Source organism: Canis aureus, chromosome 1, assembly GCF_053574225.1.
Source record: "Canis aureus isolate CA01 chromosome 1, VMU_Caureus_v.1.0, whole genome shotgun sequence".
Lineage (NCBI taxonomy): Eukaryota > Metazoa > Chordata > Mammalia > Carnivora > Canidae > Canis > Canis aureus.
In genome coordinates, this window is record NC_135611.1 from 35293039 (window position 1) to 35310896 (window position 17858).

Sequence of the window (17858 nt, forward strand, 5' to 3'; positions counted from 1 at the left end):
CCACATGAGACATCTCCTTGAAGGATGCCTGGCCAAGATCTTTTTGGCAGAGTTGGGTCGTACCAACACCATGGTAGAAACCCAGATTGGGGCCAAAAGGAGGAGCTGTGATTTTCCCAGCCAGAAGAAGCAGGATATGGCCCTCTGCGGGTCCTGTGCCTCTGGCAGAGGGAAGGCCTAACTCCAGGAGTGCCTTTGGACTTGGCGGTAAGACACTGTGAAGAAAGCAGCTCTGTTTCCTGCAATATGAACAAAGCACATGAAACTGTTTGTACTTACTACACTCACATTGGAAGACCTTTCCTTGCAAAAAGCAATTAATCTGAAGAGACTCAAGTTATAACTGTGGTGCCAACACCAGCTTATTGTGTAATTGAATTTCCCTTGCATAGCCTCCTGGTTTCTGTTTCTGTAGAAGAAGCAGTCTACAGCTAATATTGCCCAAGTTGGGAATCCCAGCAAAGCTTTCCCACAACCCCACTGTCAACTCTTTTCCATCTTCTCTGGGGTTCTATTACAAACAGATATATGTAGCTTGTTCAGAATTGGAAAAAAGACATTTTATTATGTAATGATGTCACTGAGCATGTGTGTCAAATGAGTTATACCACCATGACCTTGCCAACTCATCATTCTTTTGTTTTTATTGGAGTTTGATTTGATATATATATATATATATTCATATATATTCATATATATGTATATATATATGAATATTACTCAGCCATTGAAAACACCAACTCATCATTCTTATTTCAGCAGATGACATCATCTCCAGGAACCACTCTCCACAAAAATGATCAGGCCAATGCCATTTAATTTTTTTTCTTAGTTCTCTTATAATAATTCTATTTTTTTGGATGCTTCTGGTATTTAGACCTCCAGAAAAATGATCTTTGGCCATAGCCAAGGAAGAGTTTTCCTGGTTTATATGGCACTATTTCATGTGCAGCCTACCCCATTTATAAAGCCTCATCATTCAGAGGTAGGAAGTGACATCACATTAGACCCCACATGGCACTTCATGACCGTAGTGTCTTTTTTTATTTAAAGGTAATTAAAAATGTGGTTCAAGTTCACTTATCTTCTCTTAACTTACTGTTGACTAGAGTTGCCATCCCATCACCTTCCTTCCTTTCCCTCAGTTTAGGAGATTGGTTTCTAGAATTCTAAATATAAACCCTATTATGTCACTTCTAGGTTTAAAATCCTTTAATGCATTCCCACTGTCCATTATAGATGGTATGGATATTCCTAGTGGAATTTATTTTATATTTATTTATATGTTATATATTTATATAAGTAAAATATATTTATTTTATTGTTTATTAGGAATATATATATATATATATATATATATATATATATATATATATAAAGATAAACTGAATCATATTAAAATTGTGAGAGTTTAATTGAGCAAACATCAACCTGGACCAGGCAGTGCCAAGCCAGCAGTGGTTAGGAGCACTCTACAAACAGGAGCTAAGGGCAACACTTCTATAGAGAAGACATGGAAGCAAAACAAGAAGATTATTTGGCTGTAGCTTAAGGAGCTGCTTTATTTGGGAAAGCCTCTTTGACTCTCAATTATTTGTCCTTACATTTCAATTTCTTAAACTTTAGTCATTTATAGGCTTAGCTTCTGGTTTGCTTATATAAGCTTCAGCTTAGGCATTAGAACCAACTCAATCTAATGGCCTCCTTGTTTAATTTAACATATATTAAAATAATTATAACTATAATATATAACATATTACATCTTAAATATCATATATAAGGAATATATTACACATTAATAAGAATAGTATACTATCATAATGTATTTTAATAACAATACATACATTTCAAACCATTGATACTACTGCTTTGGATGAAAAATAAAGTCAGTGAGTCAATATAGAATCTATTTTAAAAATACTAAGTAATTAGTAGTCCAGGTTGCTTTTAGATGTGGCAAAGCTCATAAAGAAGGTAAGGACATGCTAAAAATTGAAGAATGTTAGCCAACTGGAAAAAGTTTGACTCTTCAACATGTCTCCAACTTTGTGTCTTAACACTCGTTATTTCAGCCACTCAGAACTATTTGTTGCTTCTTGAATATGGAATTAACCATCACACCTCCTATTCTTGGGTTCTAATGTTGCATGACTTTGGGAAAGTCACTTAAACTCTTCAGGACTTAGATTCCTTGTCTGAAAAAGGAATATAAATAAGTAGCCTGACTCTGACAGAGATTTTTTAAAAAGATTTTATTTATTTATTCATGATAGACATAGAGAGAGAGAGAGGCAGAGACACAGGCAGAGGGAGAAGCAGGCTCCATGCCGGGAGCCCGAAGTGGGACTCCATCCCGGGACTACAGGATTGCGCCCTGGGCCAAAGGCAGGCGCCAAACTGCTGAGCCACCCAGGGATTCCCTGACAGAGATTTTTGAAGAAAGTAACGGGATATGATAGTAGTTCATAAACTTCAATATACTATATAAATACAAAGGATTACATTTTATATCTCTCACAACGTGTAGCAAATACTAAAATATTAACACATGAGTGAATACTACTGATGTTCAGGTTTGAAATGGCATTTAGTTAATTAAGCAAGCATTTGTAGGATGGCAGTGCTTCATGCACAAATAATGGGGAAGGGGCTTTTACCTTCAAGGAGTCAATCTAAGGGAAGAGACGAACACCTAAAAAGGTGACTACAATATAGATATTATGTTAATGTTTTTTATAATAGAGATATGAAGGACATGAAGTCAACTAGGAAAGCTTCCCCAGAAGTGACGCTGAGGCTCTTAATAGGAGGAGGAATAGCTATCTTAGTATATGAAACAAAAAGAGGCCTCTTACTGAGGAAGCACGAGCAGAACTGTAGACCAGTGCTGCCCAATGGAAACATCATGCAAACCACGAATGTGGACCAGATTAAACAAAAGTTGAAAGAAGCGAATGAAATCTGTTTTAATAGTATGTTCTATTTAATTCAACAAATCCTAAGTATTCTCATTTAAAAGCTAACCAACATTTTTAAATTACTAGTGAGTTACTTTGCATTTTTTATTTTATACTGTCTGCAAAATCTGGCATTTATTTATACTTACAGCATGGGTTAATTCAAATTAATCATATTCCAAGTACTCAATAGCTGCCTGTGTCTAGTGGCTACTGTATTTGACAGCACACACATAAATGACACAGGAAAAGTCTGGAATACTAAACAAACAGAGTTCTTTGATATGCCCAGAGCACAAGCTGTATATGAAAGACTGGTGGGAGATGAAGGAGATGCAGTCAGACACCAGAGCACGAAGGTCTTAGATGCCAGCTTAGGGAGTTGCAATTCAATCATGAAGGCATTCAGAAGCCTTTGATGCCTTTGAGAGATTTTATGTAGATCAAATTTGGGACTTTTGAAAGATTATGCTGACAACTGTGTGAAGGATTGACTGGGGAGGTGCAGTGCAAAGAACAGGGACGGTGTTTCTCAATCTGTTGTGTTTCTCTGCATTTAATGAAACTTTCATACAAACTCGCAATTAGGAGACAGCTGTCAGTTTTTAGTGTTTTATGAGTTTGTGTCATTGGGGGGCCTTTTTGATAATTTTAAGGAGAAGGTAGGAGGGGAACAAAGAATATCCATTTGTAACAGAGAAAAGGTTGAGCTGTGGACACCTTGATTAAGGCTAAGCAGCTCCTGGTGAGTTCTTCAGTCAAATAGACCTTGCCCTCCAGCAACTACTACAAAGTAGTAGACAAGCATCATGCCATGACTAAATGCATGTGTATGAGCCATCTGTCCTTGACAGGAAGGTATACATATACCCCTAAATTCTAGATTACATAGCTTCCTTTGAGGTAAAAAGTGATTTTTCTAGGTGTCTTCTTTAAAAAGACCAAAGCCTTAAATAGGTTACTTGTTTTATCACCATAATCTGCTAATAATTGAGTTCTTTACTTTGTTTTTGCCTTTATGGCAGAAAACAAGCTACCTAGATTTATTTTTTTCAAGATCGCTTACTTTCTGGGGCCCTTTCTTCTTCTTTGCATCTCTTCCACCATTTTATGCCATAGCTTCCTTTTGGCTCCATTAATTTCTAATTGAAAAGACAGCATATCAATAAATCTGTATGCATTAAGGTAGAACAAATGAATATAAAAATATAAAATGGTGATTTTTTTTCAAAGTAATACGCTGGCTATGCCACCTCTTTCTTATACTCTGGGAGCTCTCAGCCTATACTAATCCCCCTGAGCCAAATAATGGTAACTTAAATGTATATGGAATAAACAGCGAGACTGGAGGCCATGAGCAGAGGGAGGTGTTGATTGATGGAAGAGGTGTCCATGAGTCTCATACCTGGCTCTACTCCAGGCACTATCCAACCCACTTGTCTCTGAAGCCCAGAAAGTAGCTGAAGCATGAAGTGATAATGATGACTGTCACCTCAGGGCATGGACAGTAGGGGTGGCTCTGCCTGGCACTGCAGCCATTTCCTAAATCATTTGAAAATCAGTTTCTTAAATTTTAAAACCAGGTCCTCAGATTACATGACCTTGGTTCATTCATTTTGCCGCAATTACAGTTTAGGAAATTTGGGAATGGTTGGTGGTTTGATGAGATAAAAGAGAGGAAGGGCAAATGAACCTGGCTTATGTAGTTGAGGAACCACCAAGATGTGAATAAGTGCTGGTTTTTCTCTATCATGTTTATAGTTTACCAAGTTAGTAAATCATTAGAAAAGGCTTTTTTTCTTTCTTTTTTACTTTAAAAAAAAGATCTGCATTTTGATTAGGTACTTCTGAGAAGCTAGATGTCTGGCATCTGTCCATGGTGCTTGAGTGCCAGTGAGGATGTTCTGAAAACTACAAAATTGCCCCCAAAAAACACACCTCTGCCCAACCTCATGGAGGTGGAGGCGGAAGGTAGAGAGTGAGTATGGACCACATCACTAGACAGAGAGGAAGAGCTGGACTTTGAAAGTTTTTCTTACTGTTAAAGTAAAACACTAGGCAAATTGCCTTTTCAAAGAGAAAAGATTTCTTTTCATGATCTCTTCATACAATGTACTCACTCATAAAAGACGAGAAAGTAATTATGCTCTGAAAAACTGCATGAGGTCAATTCCTGTTGCTTTTGTCAATTGTCTTCTTTTAGAGGTCAATTAAAGTGGATTAATAGTAATGAGATGAGTATCCCTACAGGGGTTTCCCAAAGAAAAGAGATATTCCTTGTTATTGCCTTACCTGGTTGAAAGAATCAGATATCTTTTAAGAGTTTTTTGTCAAAAGAGAAGAAAATTTTTGATAGAGCACTGATTGGGTTTTGTCTTTACATGGGAAAAAAATTGCTGGAGAAATAAAGTAGGAAGGGAAAAAAGGAATCCAGCCCTAGTGTCACCTTGCTAGAGCCTCCTTTTCCTTAACCTAGATTTTCCAAATGTTCTTTTGGGAATGGGGTGAAAGAATTCCACAGACAGGTCTTGATTATGATCTTTTTTATTAGGGAAGAAGGAATACAAATTACACTTAAGAACCTAATCTAACAGCATTGATAGCAGGGTGGAACAGAAATACTTAGACTTTCGTTTAGAAAGTGGCCTTTCACCTTCAGTGGTAAATATTCTATGATCCATAATACGAGGAAAGACCAATTAGGAGATGAAGATGAAATGAACTTCAATCAGATTGGCTGAGAATATGGCAAAAGGATTATCCCATGCTGAGTTCAAATGCATTTCCCTTCCTGGAAAGGGAAAAACAAAAACTAGTTATTACTCCATACCCCCGTATGCATGTATTCATTCATCAGTCATTAATTGAGGGCCTACTAAATGTTAGGTGGGAAGTGTTGGGGATTCATAAATGAATGAATGATATATGATGCTGACTTGGGAGGCTGAAATTCTAGTGGCAAAAGCGAGGGTTAGGGAATGGTTACATCCAAGGTGAGGGGGTAGGATATGTGTGAGGTACCATGGAACCCCAGAAGACAGGCTTTCCTTTAAATGGAATGCCGTGAGGTCATTCAATGCAAGACTTTTCTTTTTTTTTTTTTTTAAGACTTTTCTTTTTAATAAGTTTAGTGTTTTCTTTCATCACTGCAGGTGTCCATCAGGACACATGTTGGAAGAAGAAAAAAAAAATCTGTAATTTGTTTAGATACTTTTGCCCACAGCCTTGCACGTGGCTAGATTCTATAAAATAATGGCATGGAAAATAGGTGGGAAGGATACAATCTACAGTATGTTTCTGATCTGAAGCTAAGCCTGTACATGAGAAAGGAAGTGTTATCAAATCAGCTTCCGGAATGGAGAGAATGGTAGCCTTTTTCTACTAAATACCTTCCCTAGGCTCTGCTTTTTACTTCTTACCCCCAATACCTTTTTATTTTCTTGTAACCAGTAAGCTCAAGAGGAAGTGTGATGTTTTCCCTGATGAGGATATTTTGGTTTATTTGATAGTGGGAAGCCTCTGTGGGCTTTACAAGTTGTGCCAGTTCTCAGGAGTAGAGCGCGTATGGCTGATGCCCCTCCTGGTGACCTTCGCGGCCATCTGGGCCTGGGCCTGCTTCTGCTCGCTTTGCCCAGCAGGGCAGGGCCTCTGCCGTGAGTTTGCAGATGCTTCACTCAGACCCCGCTTCCGTGACTCACGCCATCTGTTGGTAATTTGTCGTTATTCTGGAGTAAGGGTTTTTCAAAGGCCTCCATCTCTGGAGTCCCTCCATGCAATGCACTATCTGACCACAGTTTTCTGACACCAGCTTCCCATCTGGGCCAGGACCCAGCACTGAGTCAAGCTGCCATGAACGTAATGATAATGTTCTTTGCACTTTAAAGAGCTTCACACCAAATTCCTGCCCCCTCGTGAGCGAGTTACACTCTTTGTGGGACTTGTTTGAAGTTCAGCCAAGCTGGCAGCCATGGGGTTCCATTTTTACAAGCTCTAGCAGCAGTAGGCTGCAGTCCTTTGTGTCACCATGCCATCTGCTTAGCTTTTTCTTTCTTCAAACTGTTAGCAAAATGAGCTACCTAAACCAAAAATGCACCCCCCCTTAAAACATATTTGCATTAAGTCAGCCTACATGACTGTTTTGTCTGTTCTAAACCACATTCCTTTCTCATACCTCCTTAGGAGTTGTATTTTCTTCAAAAACACAGACGACAAAATTATGACTATATATTAATTTTTTCCTACATACCAGGCATTGTGCTATAAGTTTTTTATGTTCTCATAATTCCATTTTGTCTTCACAAAAACCCAATGAAGGAGGCACTATTCCTATCCCTATTTTTGTATATAAGGAAAATGGTAAGTAACTTACCCATGACCATGCCACTGGTGAGTGATGAAACCTAAGTCTAAAGCCCACTAACTGACTTCTGAGTGCAAGAATTTAACTTTTTTGGTGTCCTTTCTTCCATCTCGATAATAATCATCCAATACTTTGAGTTTCAGTGCCTTTGACTAATTCCTCAGGTCTCAAAAATAGCATCACACCTCCAATGGCAATTCCCAGTCATTCACCCACCAAAAAAATATATATTTATGGAGAATCTACTGTATGCTGTGCACCATGCTGAGGCCTGAGTAGCCAATTATGGAAGTCTTATTTCATGGAACTTATAATATAGTTGGAACTACACTTATTTATCTCACAAATCTTTATAAGCAACAGTGTACAGTCACTCTGCTAGGGCCTGGGAATATAGTGTCAAAAACAGTACCATCCTTTAACTGTGTTACACTTATGGTTCATCTTCCAGTATGTCAGGACTTTCAGGAGTCACAGTTCCAGGATTAGGAATTAGAAGAGCTGGATGCCAGCACCAATGTTTATTGTGTATGTCCTGGCCAAATCTTTGAACTTACCTCTCCCTTGGTTTCCTCATCTAATGAACAGATGCCATGTAAGTTTACCACCAGCTCTGGAAAAATCGTTTCTACTCTAACTGAACTTGTCTTTGAAAGAAGGCTAGAGTTTAAAACTGTGGGGAAGGAGAAAAGAAATAAGTCTCAGTTAAAAAGAAAAGCAGGAAAAACTTCAAGAATTATATTAATCAGAAAGCTTTTGGCTTCAAGTAGCAGAAAACATGACCAGTGACTTAAAAAATTAGGAATTTATTTTCTCACATAAAAGGAAGTCAAAGGGTAAGTGTTTTTCTGGTGTTATTTTAATTGCTCAGCAATGCCACCAAGGACCTAGTTTCTTTCTAGGTTTCCAATGTGCCACCCTTAGTATGGTGGCCTTTTATCCTCAAAGTTATTGCTTTGTGGTTATAAGTTGTGCCTTGTTTCCAGAGTTACTGTCTTATAAATTATATCCAAAGCAAAAAAGGAAATCATAAGAGAAAAAGCCTTTCTCCCTACTGCGGCATTTTTCTTGTTTCTGCCGGTTTTTTCACTCTAGAAAAGAAGCTAGCCTTTCTTTTTTATCTCATTGGCTAGAACTAGGTAACACATCATGCCCTAAACCAATCATAATTAATCTTTTGGATCTGAAGGTGCAGCTTTGCTTTCTCTGAAGTTGGGGAGGTCTCCACCAGCTACAATATCTGGGTTGATTTATAAGGAATAATAAATGTCTGTTATAGAGAGTTGGGTGGAGGCAGACACTCTAGCAATGCTCATTTAGCCCTAGAAAAGCCAAGAACATTTGAAGAAACTGCAACTAGTGGGAATACTCAAGATAATGCTAAGAAGGATAGGTCCTAAAGAAATTTTTTGTTATCCAAAAAGATTTTATGTTACCAGGGAAAAAGGTCCTTAGAAGGGAAAAGTAGGGAATAAAATTGCCACTAAGACACATGAACTCCTCACGACTGGCTTGTATTTGGAATGGAGCAGGATCAGTTACAACTTCTCTTTTGTCTTAAATTTGGACATGGTAGAAATAATTAACAAGGCAGATTGACATCCTGTGGGGCAACCTGAAAGAACCTTGGTCTTCCAAAAGTCTTTATTGAACTGGGCACCAAGATACAAAGGTGAACAAAATACAGTCCACTCACAGGCAAAAAAAAATTATATTTTATACATTTTCAATTGAAATTGGAGTACAATGAATGCTTTACTAGAGGTATGTACAGAATACAGTTGGAACACTGAGAAGGGACTTGCCATTTTTGGAATGGGACAAGTGAGGATATGGGGAGGATGAAGAATGGAAATGACATTTGAGCTGAACTCTGAAGGGAAAAGAGTGGCATTCAGAGTTGAAACATAGCAGAAGGGCAATCTAGTCCAAAAGAATTATAACAGAAGTTAAAATTCCCTGAATGTTTTTTAGCAGATATTTAATATTAACACTTTCGGGAACCAAAGAACCAACAACACTTATATCCACCACCTGGAAAACTTAGGCTCTTTTTTCGTTGTTGAAATAGACTGTGGTTGTAGCTTTAGAATGTTGAGGTTGTGGGTGCTTATCTATGGCTGCTTGCTGATGAGCTGAGAAGCCCCCTTGACAGGGACAGGAGGAATGAATGGAGGAAGGCCATGTGTTCAACTTCCCACCTCTGTTATCATGTGATCTTGTTTCCCCTCATATCTTTCCACTTCCACATCCATATTTATGAGCCCATCTTACCCAGTAAACTTCACCTCCTTAACAGTGGGGTGTGTGTCATTTCTTTATCTTTCTAGCACAAGACCTGACACACTAGAAGTTTCTAGACATTTATTCTCAATTCCTGTCCTTATCTTTCCATGGATCTGTAATAATGGCCAATCACTGGTCCACAGACCACACTCTGAGATTGTCTTAACTGACAAGACTTCCATGAAGAGTTACTTACTCCTGAAGCAGAAATCTTACATATTCCAAATGCTCTTTGCTTAAAACAAGTTACTCAGATTTCTATAGATTTTCCTATACAAACATTGATCTAATGTTTGCCAAGCCCCCTGGAGAACTTCAATCCATCATCAGAGAATATTGGAAGAATGCTGTAAAGAAAATTAAAAACAAACAAACAAAGAAAAAAAACAGAAAAATTGTAGCCTCTGCAGTTGATCTTTTGCTGGCACAAGGTAGATATTAAAGTTACATTTAACAAAGGGTTGAGAGAGCTCCTGAAAGATCCTGGACATGCTTCAGAAACACTATCTTAGCACAGACCTAGTCCAAATGCCTAAGTGGAATCCCTAGATTTCATGAGTGAGACGGAGCCATTAAAAGGAGGGCGCCTTTTTATCCCTCAGCCTATATTACTCAAAGTAAACTTTCTTGACAACTTTTTCCTCAGATACGAACTCAGATTTGGACTGTCACCATGTTCCCACTTCTGGAATGAGACATTAAAAGACAAAGAAAGGAGCCAAGCAAAGAGAGTTGATTCCCATTCAGCCCTGCTGTTACATCTCCTAACAGAGCTCCACTTTGTATTTCATTTCCTTTTGTTTTTATTAAGCAAATACTTCCACTGTGTTTATCGTGTGTTGGGTACTATTCGAACCCCCTTAACCCTCACTATGACCCTAATAGATCGGTCCTATTATTCTCCCCATTACATAGATGAGGAAACAAAAGTGCAGAGCATTTAAGCAAGGTCACTCAGCTGCATTTTTATCTGTGTCGACATATTTCCTCCTCCGGGGTAAAAAGAAAAAGTAGAGGGAAGGGCTTAGGATGAGCAGGAGTAATAGCAGTCTGAGGAGAACCAAGAATTCTCAAGACTTCCAGCATGAGAAAGCATCCAAATCTCAGAAATAACCAGGGAATTTGAGCTACAGTAAAGGAAGACAAATTTAAGTGAGTGGTAAGATTAGTACATAATATCATAATATGAGAAAAAAATAAAATCACATATATAACAAAATCACATCAGAGGACATAATAATGCATCTGTAACAATAACAGTAAAGATAAAATTGCCAGGCACCTGGATGGCTCAATGGTTGGGCATCTGCCTTTGGCTCAGGGCATGGTCCCGGGGTCCTGGGATCGAGTCCTGCATCAGGCTCCCCACAGGGAGCCTCCTTCTCTCTCTGCCTATGTCTCTGCCTCTCTCTTTGTGTCTCTTATGAATAAATAAATAAAATATTTTTAAAAAAATAAAATTGCATTACTTATTTGAATCTTTACTATGTGGCAGCTTACATGTGTACCTTTGTTCAATCTTTCACAACCCTAAGAGAAAGACAGTATTATCCCCATTTTTCAGATGAAAAAGTAAAGATACAAAGAAGTGTAATGACCTGTTCAGAGTCTTATAGCCACTGATTGGCAGGGCGAAAATTTCTATTGAGTTCTATCTTGATTCCAAATCGCAGGCCATTTTTACTCACCGTACAATCAAAGTTAGTGACCCCGTGCCATGAAGGAATGGATTAAGAGAATTCTAAATCTGTGTGTCAAGTCAATATGTCTCCAAAAAGTGTCAGAACTATGGTACATATAGATTAAACTAAACTAGTTACTTGTTGCTTTCAATTGGGAAAACCCGAGAAAGATGAACCTAGCCACCTATTATTAACTAGATACAGAATACTTCCATTTCATGCAAATTGGTAATGTTGTATGTACCTTACAAGAGGAATGTTTGTGACATGATGGCTGAGAATATGACCTCACTGAAACTCCTGGGGTATCACTGTCTCTCTTAGGCCAGGGTGTGTGCGGTCTGTGGAATATGAAATGTTACTAAGCCTGACTCCTATCTGATGTCCTGGATGGATGACCCACTAGGGTTATTGGGTTCTGCCAACATTATTTCCGTCCTAGATCTACGTAAAGTTTGTTGGCAGATAGAGTTGGTTCCTGAGACCAGACCAGAGGGTGTTTTTATTACTCCACAGGAGTGTATCAATTCATGCCCTTCTTTTTACAATAAGCTTTGGTCCAGCTTTTTTTCTGCTCTTGATAACAATCAGTTGATTGTGTGGCAACAGTTGCAGTTGCATATGTTGATGCTAAACCTTATTGAGTGCAGAATTGAAATTCTATCTAAGATATTCATAGTTTATCTAAAGCATTTCAAGAAGATAATAAAAGCCAAATAATTCCAGGATGGATCAGAAGGAGTAATACTCTTGGAATGCCAAGTGAAATTGTGAAAATAGCATTGGTAAGAGTTTCAAAAAAAATAAAAATAAAAGGAAGCCCATGCATACTTGGAATTGGCAAGGTACTTCCCCACAATTACATACTTGCTTGGAACCTTAGTCTTACCTCTCTTTGAATGACCTCCCAGTTAAAAATAACCAGATAAAGTATCCTAGATTCCAAAATTCCAGGAATCTTTTGACTAGGTGAAGTCTCGTCTTTCCAGATATCTGATGTTAAGTCACCCGAGATGAACCTTTACATTTTATTTGGTAAAACAGTAGTAACATGGGTATTGTTAAAGTCTTGATATAGTGGAGGAGGGAGACTTTCTGTACTTGCTTAAAAGGATAAATCATTCTATGTTGTCAGCTGGCTGTGGTTCAGAAATATTGCCCTAGACCACTGCCTTATTGTTACTGAGGATGCAATAAGAAATGAAATCCCCTAGAGTGTGGAGGGAAAGTGGGATTCAATAGATGGAGATTTTCTGGAAACAGTTGAGGTTAAAGGGGGATAAAACAGCAACAGGCATTTATCATGTACACTTGCCAGGCTCAACTGTGACTGGATGTCCATTCAGTTTGAACCAGAAAGTATACTCTCCACACAACAGGCGTTATCAAGCTTCCACCTCTATGGGAATGATGCACATGTGGCACTGATATCTCGGCTCTCCCCTTCTGCTCTCAACACAGGCATAGTTAATCAATTACAACACGCTTCTCTACCATACCAGGATTTGGCCTCAAAATCTTTCTTACCCTAGTGCTCCAGTGATCCTGTCAAGCTACAACAATTGGCACATGAATTGAAACCTCTTTGCTTTCTCTGGTCAGCGCTGATAATGCAAAGATGAATAAAGCGGCATCCAACTTCAAACAGTTTGAGCAACACTGGCTCACAATATTGCAAGATGAAATAGCAGAATTATACATTCTGTGGTGTGGGAACACAGAAGGAAGGGTAGCTGACTATTCCTGAAAGAGTGCTTCCTGGAGGAAATGAATATGAATGAGGTTAGAAGGAGGAGAGAATTCACTTCTCAGTCAAGGTGGGATAGGCGTGGGAGCTCTAAATAGCATGGCCTATGAAGATGGTATCTCAACCTAGAGTCTGAGTGGTGGAATGGCATTAGAGTGGGGATAGGAGGCAGGCCTCAAGTCAAGAGCTGCCACTCTTTGATTGCCAGCTAAGATTTTAAGGATTTTTTTTTGTTTTTTGGTAGAAAATTCCCAATCTGAGGCGTGTGGATTCCTTGAAGGTGATGAAAGTATTACAATGACTCCATGAATCCACCATACACTGGGTAGCCTCTGAACACGCGGTAAATGTTTCACGTAGGTGTGGACTCTTAAAATGTCACCACTAAGAACTCACAATGTACTTGGAACAGAAAATTCAGGATAAAGAAGGCTTTCCCCCTCAACAGTTTAACCTGAAGTGCCACAAACAAAACTCTGTGGGATTAAAGATACCAGATGGACAATTGATTTAATTGTGAAAATTTCTACAAGCTGGGAAAATGTGGGGAGTTTGAAAGAGTCCTGGCATCTGAACATCTACTCAGGGGCTTTTGTGATCTATTACATAATCAGGTTATTTCTTTTTTTGAAAAATGGATAAATTCAGTTTGAGTTCACCAGCTTATAGCATGTATTACCACAATAGCCCTTTCCTGACGACTCAGGGGACTTGAACTTAAATTCCCTCTCTAAGAAGCCATTGTATTTAAATAAATACTCAACAGCATATAATGAGATGAGCACTGAGTGTTATACTATATGTTGATAAATTGAATTTAAATAAAAATTTTAAATAAATAAATATTCAACAAAGGAAATAGCCATTAATATGACTAATAGTTCAAACTTGGAAGAAGAAACAACTGGTAACATTGTTATCACTAAATTAACATCACTAAGGATCAGTGACCATTATCACTTTTGGTTAAGGATAGCACCTCTCAAAGCCCAGGTAGTAAACAAAGCTTCTGGATTTATTCTTCAAAACATTGAACATTAGCTAGTCCTTATTCCCCAAGTGAATATTATAATAATCTTTTACCTTTGGATAGGATAGTTGGCAAATCACTTTTTCTCACCTACATTGTATTATTTGGTGCTCATAAAAACCATTCAATGTAGATGGAAACGTATTATTAAACCTATTCTAGTGATAAGTATTGCCATTATCCAGGATATGCATTTATTTTATTAACAGATACCTGGAAAGAAGGAAGGAAGGAAGGAAGGAAGGAAGGAAGGAAGGAAGGAAGGAAGGAAGGAGAGAAGGAAGGAACCAAATACCTATACAAGCAGAATAAAACAAAAGATTGAATAATTATTTAATTATCTGCAGTGAGAATTTGGGGAATTGTTTCAGCCCTTTCTTAGCCCATGCCAGTTAAGTCATAGAGAGGTTACTCAGGTTTATGAGAACTCTGTAATACTTCTCAAGGTGAGTTGGCACCCCAAAGATGAACCAAGTGAACCTAATAACACACTGGGTCCCATGGCAACCAGGCGGCTTGCAGTTTGAGGAATTATCCCAATTTGAAACATTGCTATTAATAGCACATGTTCATAAGTACAAAATGTTCCAGAAAGTATGAAGAATAAGTCAAATTTATAAGAAACTGAGGAAAAGGGAAGGAGGTTGAAATGATTAAGACCAGGAAAGAGAAGAGGAAGAAGCACTAGTTGCTGGGGAGAGGTGAAGGAGTGGGCGTGTAATTAGTCCAATCCATTGAATGAGAGAAATTACAGGAATTGTTGTCAGTTCTTTTTCTAGACAGCATTTTGATATATGCAGCAGCAAAGTATACTGAAGTGGCATATATTTATACAAAAGTAGTAAAAAAAAAAAAAAAAGGGAACACAGCTTCTATAGAAGATTCTAAGTGTGTAGACTCTCATGGTGATTTGATTTTTTTCCCCTGAGGGCTCTGCCCTAAATTTACTTCTTCTTTCATTTTATTGATACTATAATGGAATTTGATACACTCGAATTCAGAAACTAAAATGTTTATTCATTTCATATGTCCGTAGAAAACCCAATCAAGAATAAATATTGCCCCTCCCAAAGCTACAATCATACAGAATGATAATTGCTTTGAAAAGGGATAAACAAGTTTGAGATGAGGGTGCTATTCTTTGATATCAGCCAATGAAGGAGTTTTTGAAATGGGGCTTTTTATCCAGATTTTTCCTATAGAGTTGTTTGGAAGATTCTATCCTGCCAAGGAAAACCACTGGGAAGTTGGTAGCTTTTGTTCCCATTTATTGATCACTTTGCATGGGTGCCTGCAAACATCACCTGTAATCCTTATATATAGCTGTGTAGTCGATGAGCACTTTCACCAGAGATATTTTCTGGGGCAATCTAGCTTAACAGAAGCATAGGCTTTCAAGAAATATGGGTCTCTGCTCAAGTCACAAAGGATACGGTTTAAATCCTAACTTCTGCTTACTGACTTGACGTAGGGAAGTTACTAAACTCCCCTAAGTTTCTTTTCATGTATTCTTAGAGTTCATTGGGAATTTAGATGACCATTTTGAGCTATTTAACACACAAACTGGCACGCAGTACGTTTATCTAAAAAAAATGATTTGTAGATGTTTGTGTGCGACACTCATAAAGCAGTAGCCAACATTTACTGAGCAACTTATATACCGTACACTGTTCTACATGTTTTATATATCAAAATTTATAATCTTCCTAATGACTACATGAGGGGATACAGAAGTTTCAGCCACTGTGAAAGTTAACCAGTCACAAAACTAAAGAGAATAGTGTTGACACAAGACCATTCTCTCTTCTGACACCATTTGCAAGTCATGGGTTCTCAAAACTGTCCTCAGGTTCAAAAATCTTGTAAAAGAGCTCACAAAACTCTCTGAATGTTGTCATATTGATGGTTGTGCATTTTTACAAGAAAAAAAATAGAGATCAAAGTAAACCAAAGGAATAGGTGTATAGAGCAAAGTCTAGAAAGATCCAATTCTGGAGTTTCCAGTTGTCCTCTCCCCATGGACCTATGGATGGCACCAATTCTTCACTGTGAGGATGTGTGACACTGTGGAGTATTGTCAATCAGGGATGTTCACCTGAGCCTTTGGTATCCAGAGTTTTTACTGGGACTCAACCACATACTGCTGTGTGCCATCACATGGCTGATCTTTGGTCTCCCTGCCTTTGTAGAGACAGAACTGCTACCATGTGGCCCAAAAATTCCATCATAAAATCATATTGTTAGACTGTTTAGTGGCCAAACTCAGGCAATGACACTCCTGTCAGGCAGCTTATGCCAGGGGTGTAGAGAGCAGCTCCTAATAGCTGAGAGCAAAGATCAGACCTCTCTTTGAGTAGGTTAATTCTTCACTACTAGCATTCCCATTTTATAGACAAAGCAAATAAAATGCAGAGAGTTTAAGAAACTTGCCTGAGAACCTCTAGTTGGTAAGCAGGAGAGCCAGGGTTCAGATCCAGGCAGTCTCTCTCTGGAATCTGTAAACATCCCTCTTTGCTACCTACAGATAGATATGACTTTCCTGGGATAAGACTGCTGATAAATGGTAGGACCTGAATTTGAACTTAGGGTGGATCTGATTCAAGAGTTCTTGGTCTTTCTGTGTTCCTCTGGCTTTCCCTTGCAAAACTACAAGAAGCCCACTGGCCACTGTCTAAAGGACTGTTGCTTCTTATAACCCTGAAATAAATGAATAACCCCACAGAGTTCTCCCTCTGGCACAGTTAGCGATGCTGAGCATCAGTGTCTGTCTCAAAAGGAAAATGCTCCTTTGTGATCTCCTGGGAGCGACTATAAGAGTCTATGGAGTTTTTATGAGCCTTGAAAATAATATTATCTATGAAGCTAGTTAGGTCTGTATTATTTCTTCACGGAAAAAAAGGGGGGCGGGGGGTGACTACTAGGACTTACCAATAGATGCATTCATGTTTAAACCAAGGAAAGGTATTGATGGTCATGTGCTTTAAGTGTTGTTATGAAAGCAGTGTGAGAGCTACCTGTTTGCATACAGGATGTCACAATGGCACATGTAAGAGTGATGTGTCCTCACACATTCTTGAAGGCACTATTTTATGTCCTGGGCGGCTATCTCCAGTACCCTGAAACTTAAGATGTAATTACAGATACAGGTTACAACTTGTTCCTTTAAAAACCCTATCTTTGTTGTTTGTCAGGCTTGGATGGTTGTGAGGGGAGAAGTGGCCAGAGTTCCACACCTCCCCCCACACTACCTACCCTTCAGAAGAGCTTTTCTGAGTAACCACTGCAAACAGAGAAAGATCATTGAGGGAAACTAAAGAAGTGGCACCTACCACCCACAGATCAGCCATGCTGGTGTCCAAGGCCAGCTACCACCCAGGCAGGAGTCAAGCTGTGTGAGTCCCAGCAACTGAAGTTGAATCGAGGCAAAAAATAAGCTTATCTTTCCTCCACTTCCTGCAGTCCCCTTCCGTTAGTTGAATGCCTCGTTAATCAGAATCTCCTGAAATAAGGCATAAGCAACTCTCTCTACATTTTTTCAAGTTCCATAGAGATTCTGAGGCACAGCAAATATCAAGAAATTATACCACCATTGAAAAACTGAAATTTGTGAACTGTGTGGAACAGGACAACCTATCATCCATACTGATTTTCAGCATTTTCCCTTTAAGGGAAAATGAAATGACCAATCCCCACTTATTTAATTTTGGCTTATGAGAGGGGCTGCTCGTGTTAATTGAAAGATAAGCACTTAATTATATAATACACATATTTTTAAAATTAGGGCACATTTACCACA

General features: G+C 38.6%; 1 protein-coding gene and 1 long non-coding RNA gene across 15 annotated transcripts in view; one reads left to right on the forward strand and one right to left on the reverse strand.

Moving 5' to 3' along the window:
- The window catches only part of AIG1 (androgen induced 1), a 242083-nt gene that overhangs the window by 140525 nt on the left and 83700 nt on the right, over positions 1 to 17858 (forward strand). The window contains exon 3 of one of the 14 annotated variants that reach the window (XM_077895486.1): positions 10250 to 11015. The exons of 12 other annotated variants lie outside the window; for them this stretch is intronic. In XM_077895486.1, the coding sequence (XP_077751612.1) occupies positions 10250 to 10297 (48 nt within the window). In that variant the 3' untranslated portion in view covers positions 10298 to 11015. Of the gene's footprint in view, positions 1 to 10249; positions 11016 to 17858 lie in introns of those variants that run through there. One more of the 14 variants, XM_077895469.1, reaches the window with a different exon arrangement.
- Positions 5512 to 17136, reverse strand: LOC144312590 (uncharacterized). Its single transcript, XR_013378093.1, has 3 exons — positions 16991 to 17136; positions 7875 to 7990; positions 5512 to 5748 (listed from the first exon to the last, which is right to left on the reverse strand). It is a non-coding gene; the product is annotated as an uncharacterized LOC144312590 (long non-coding RNA).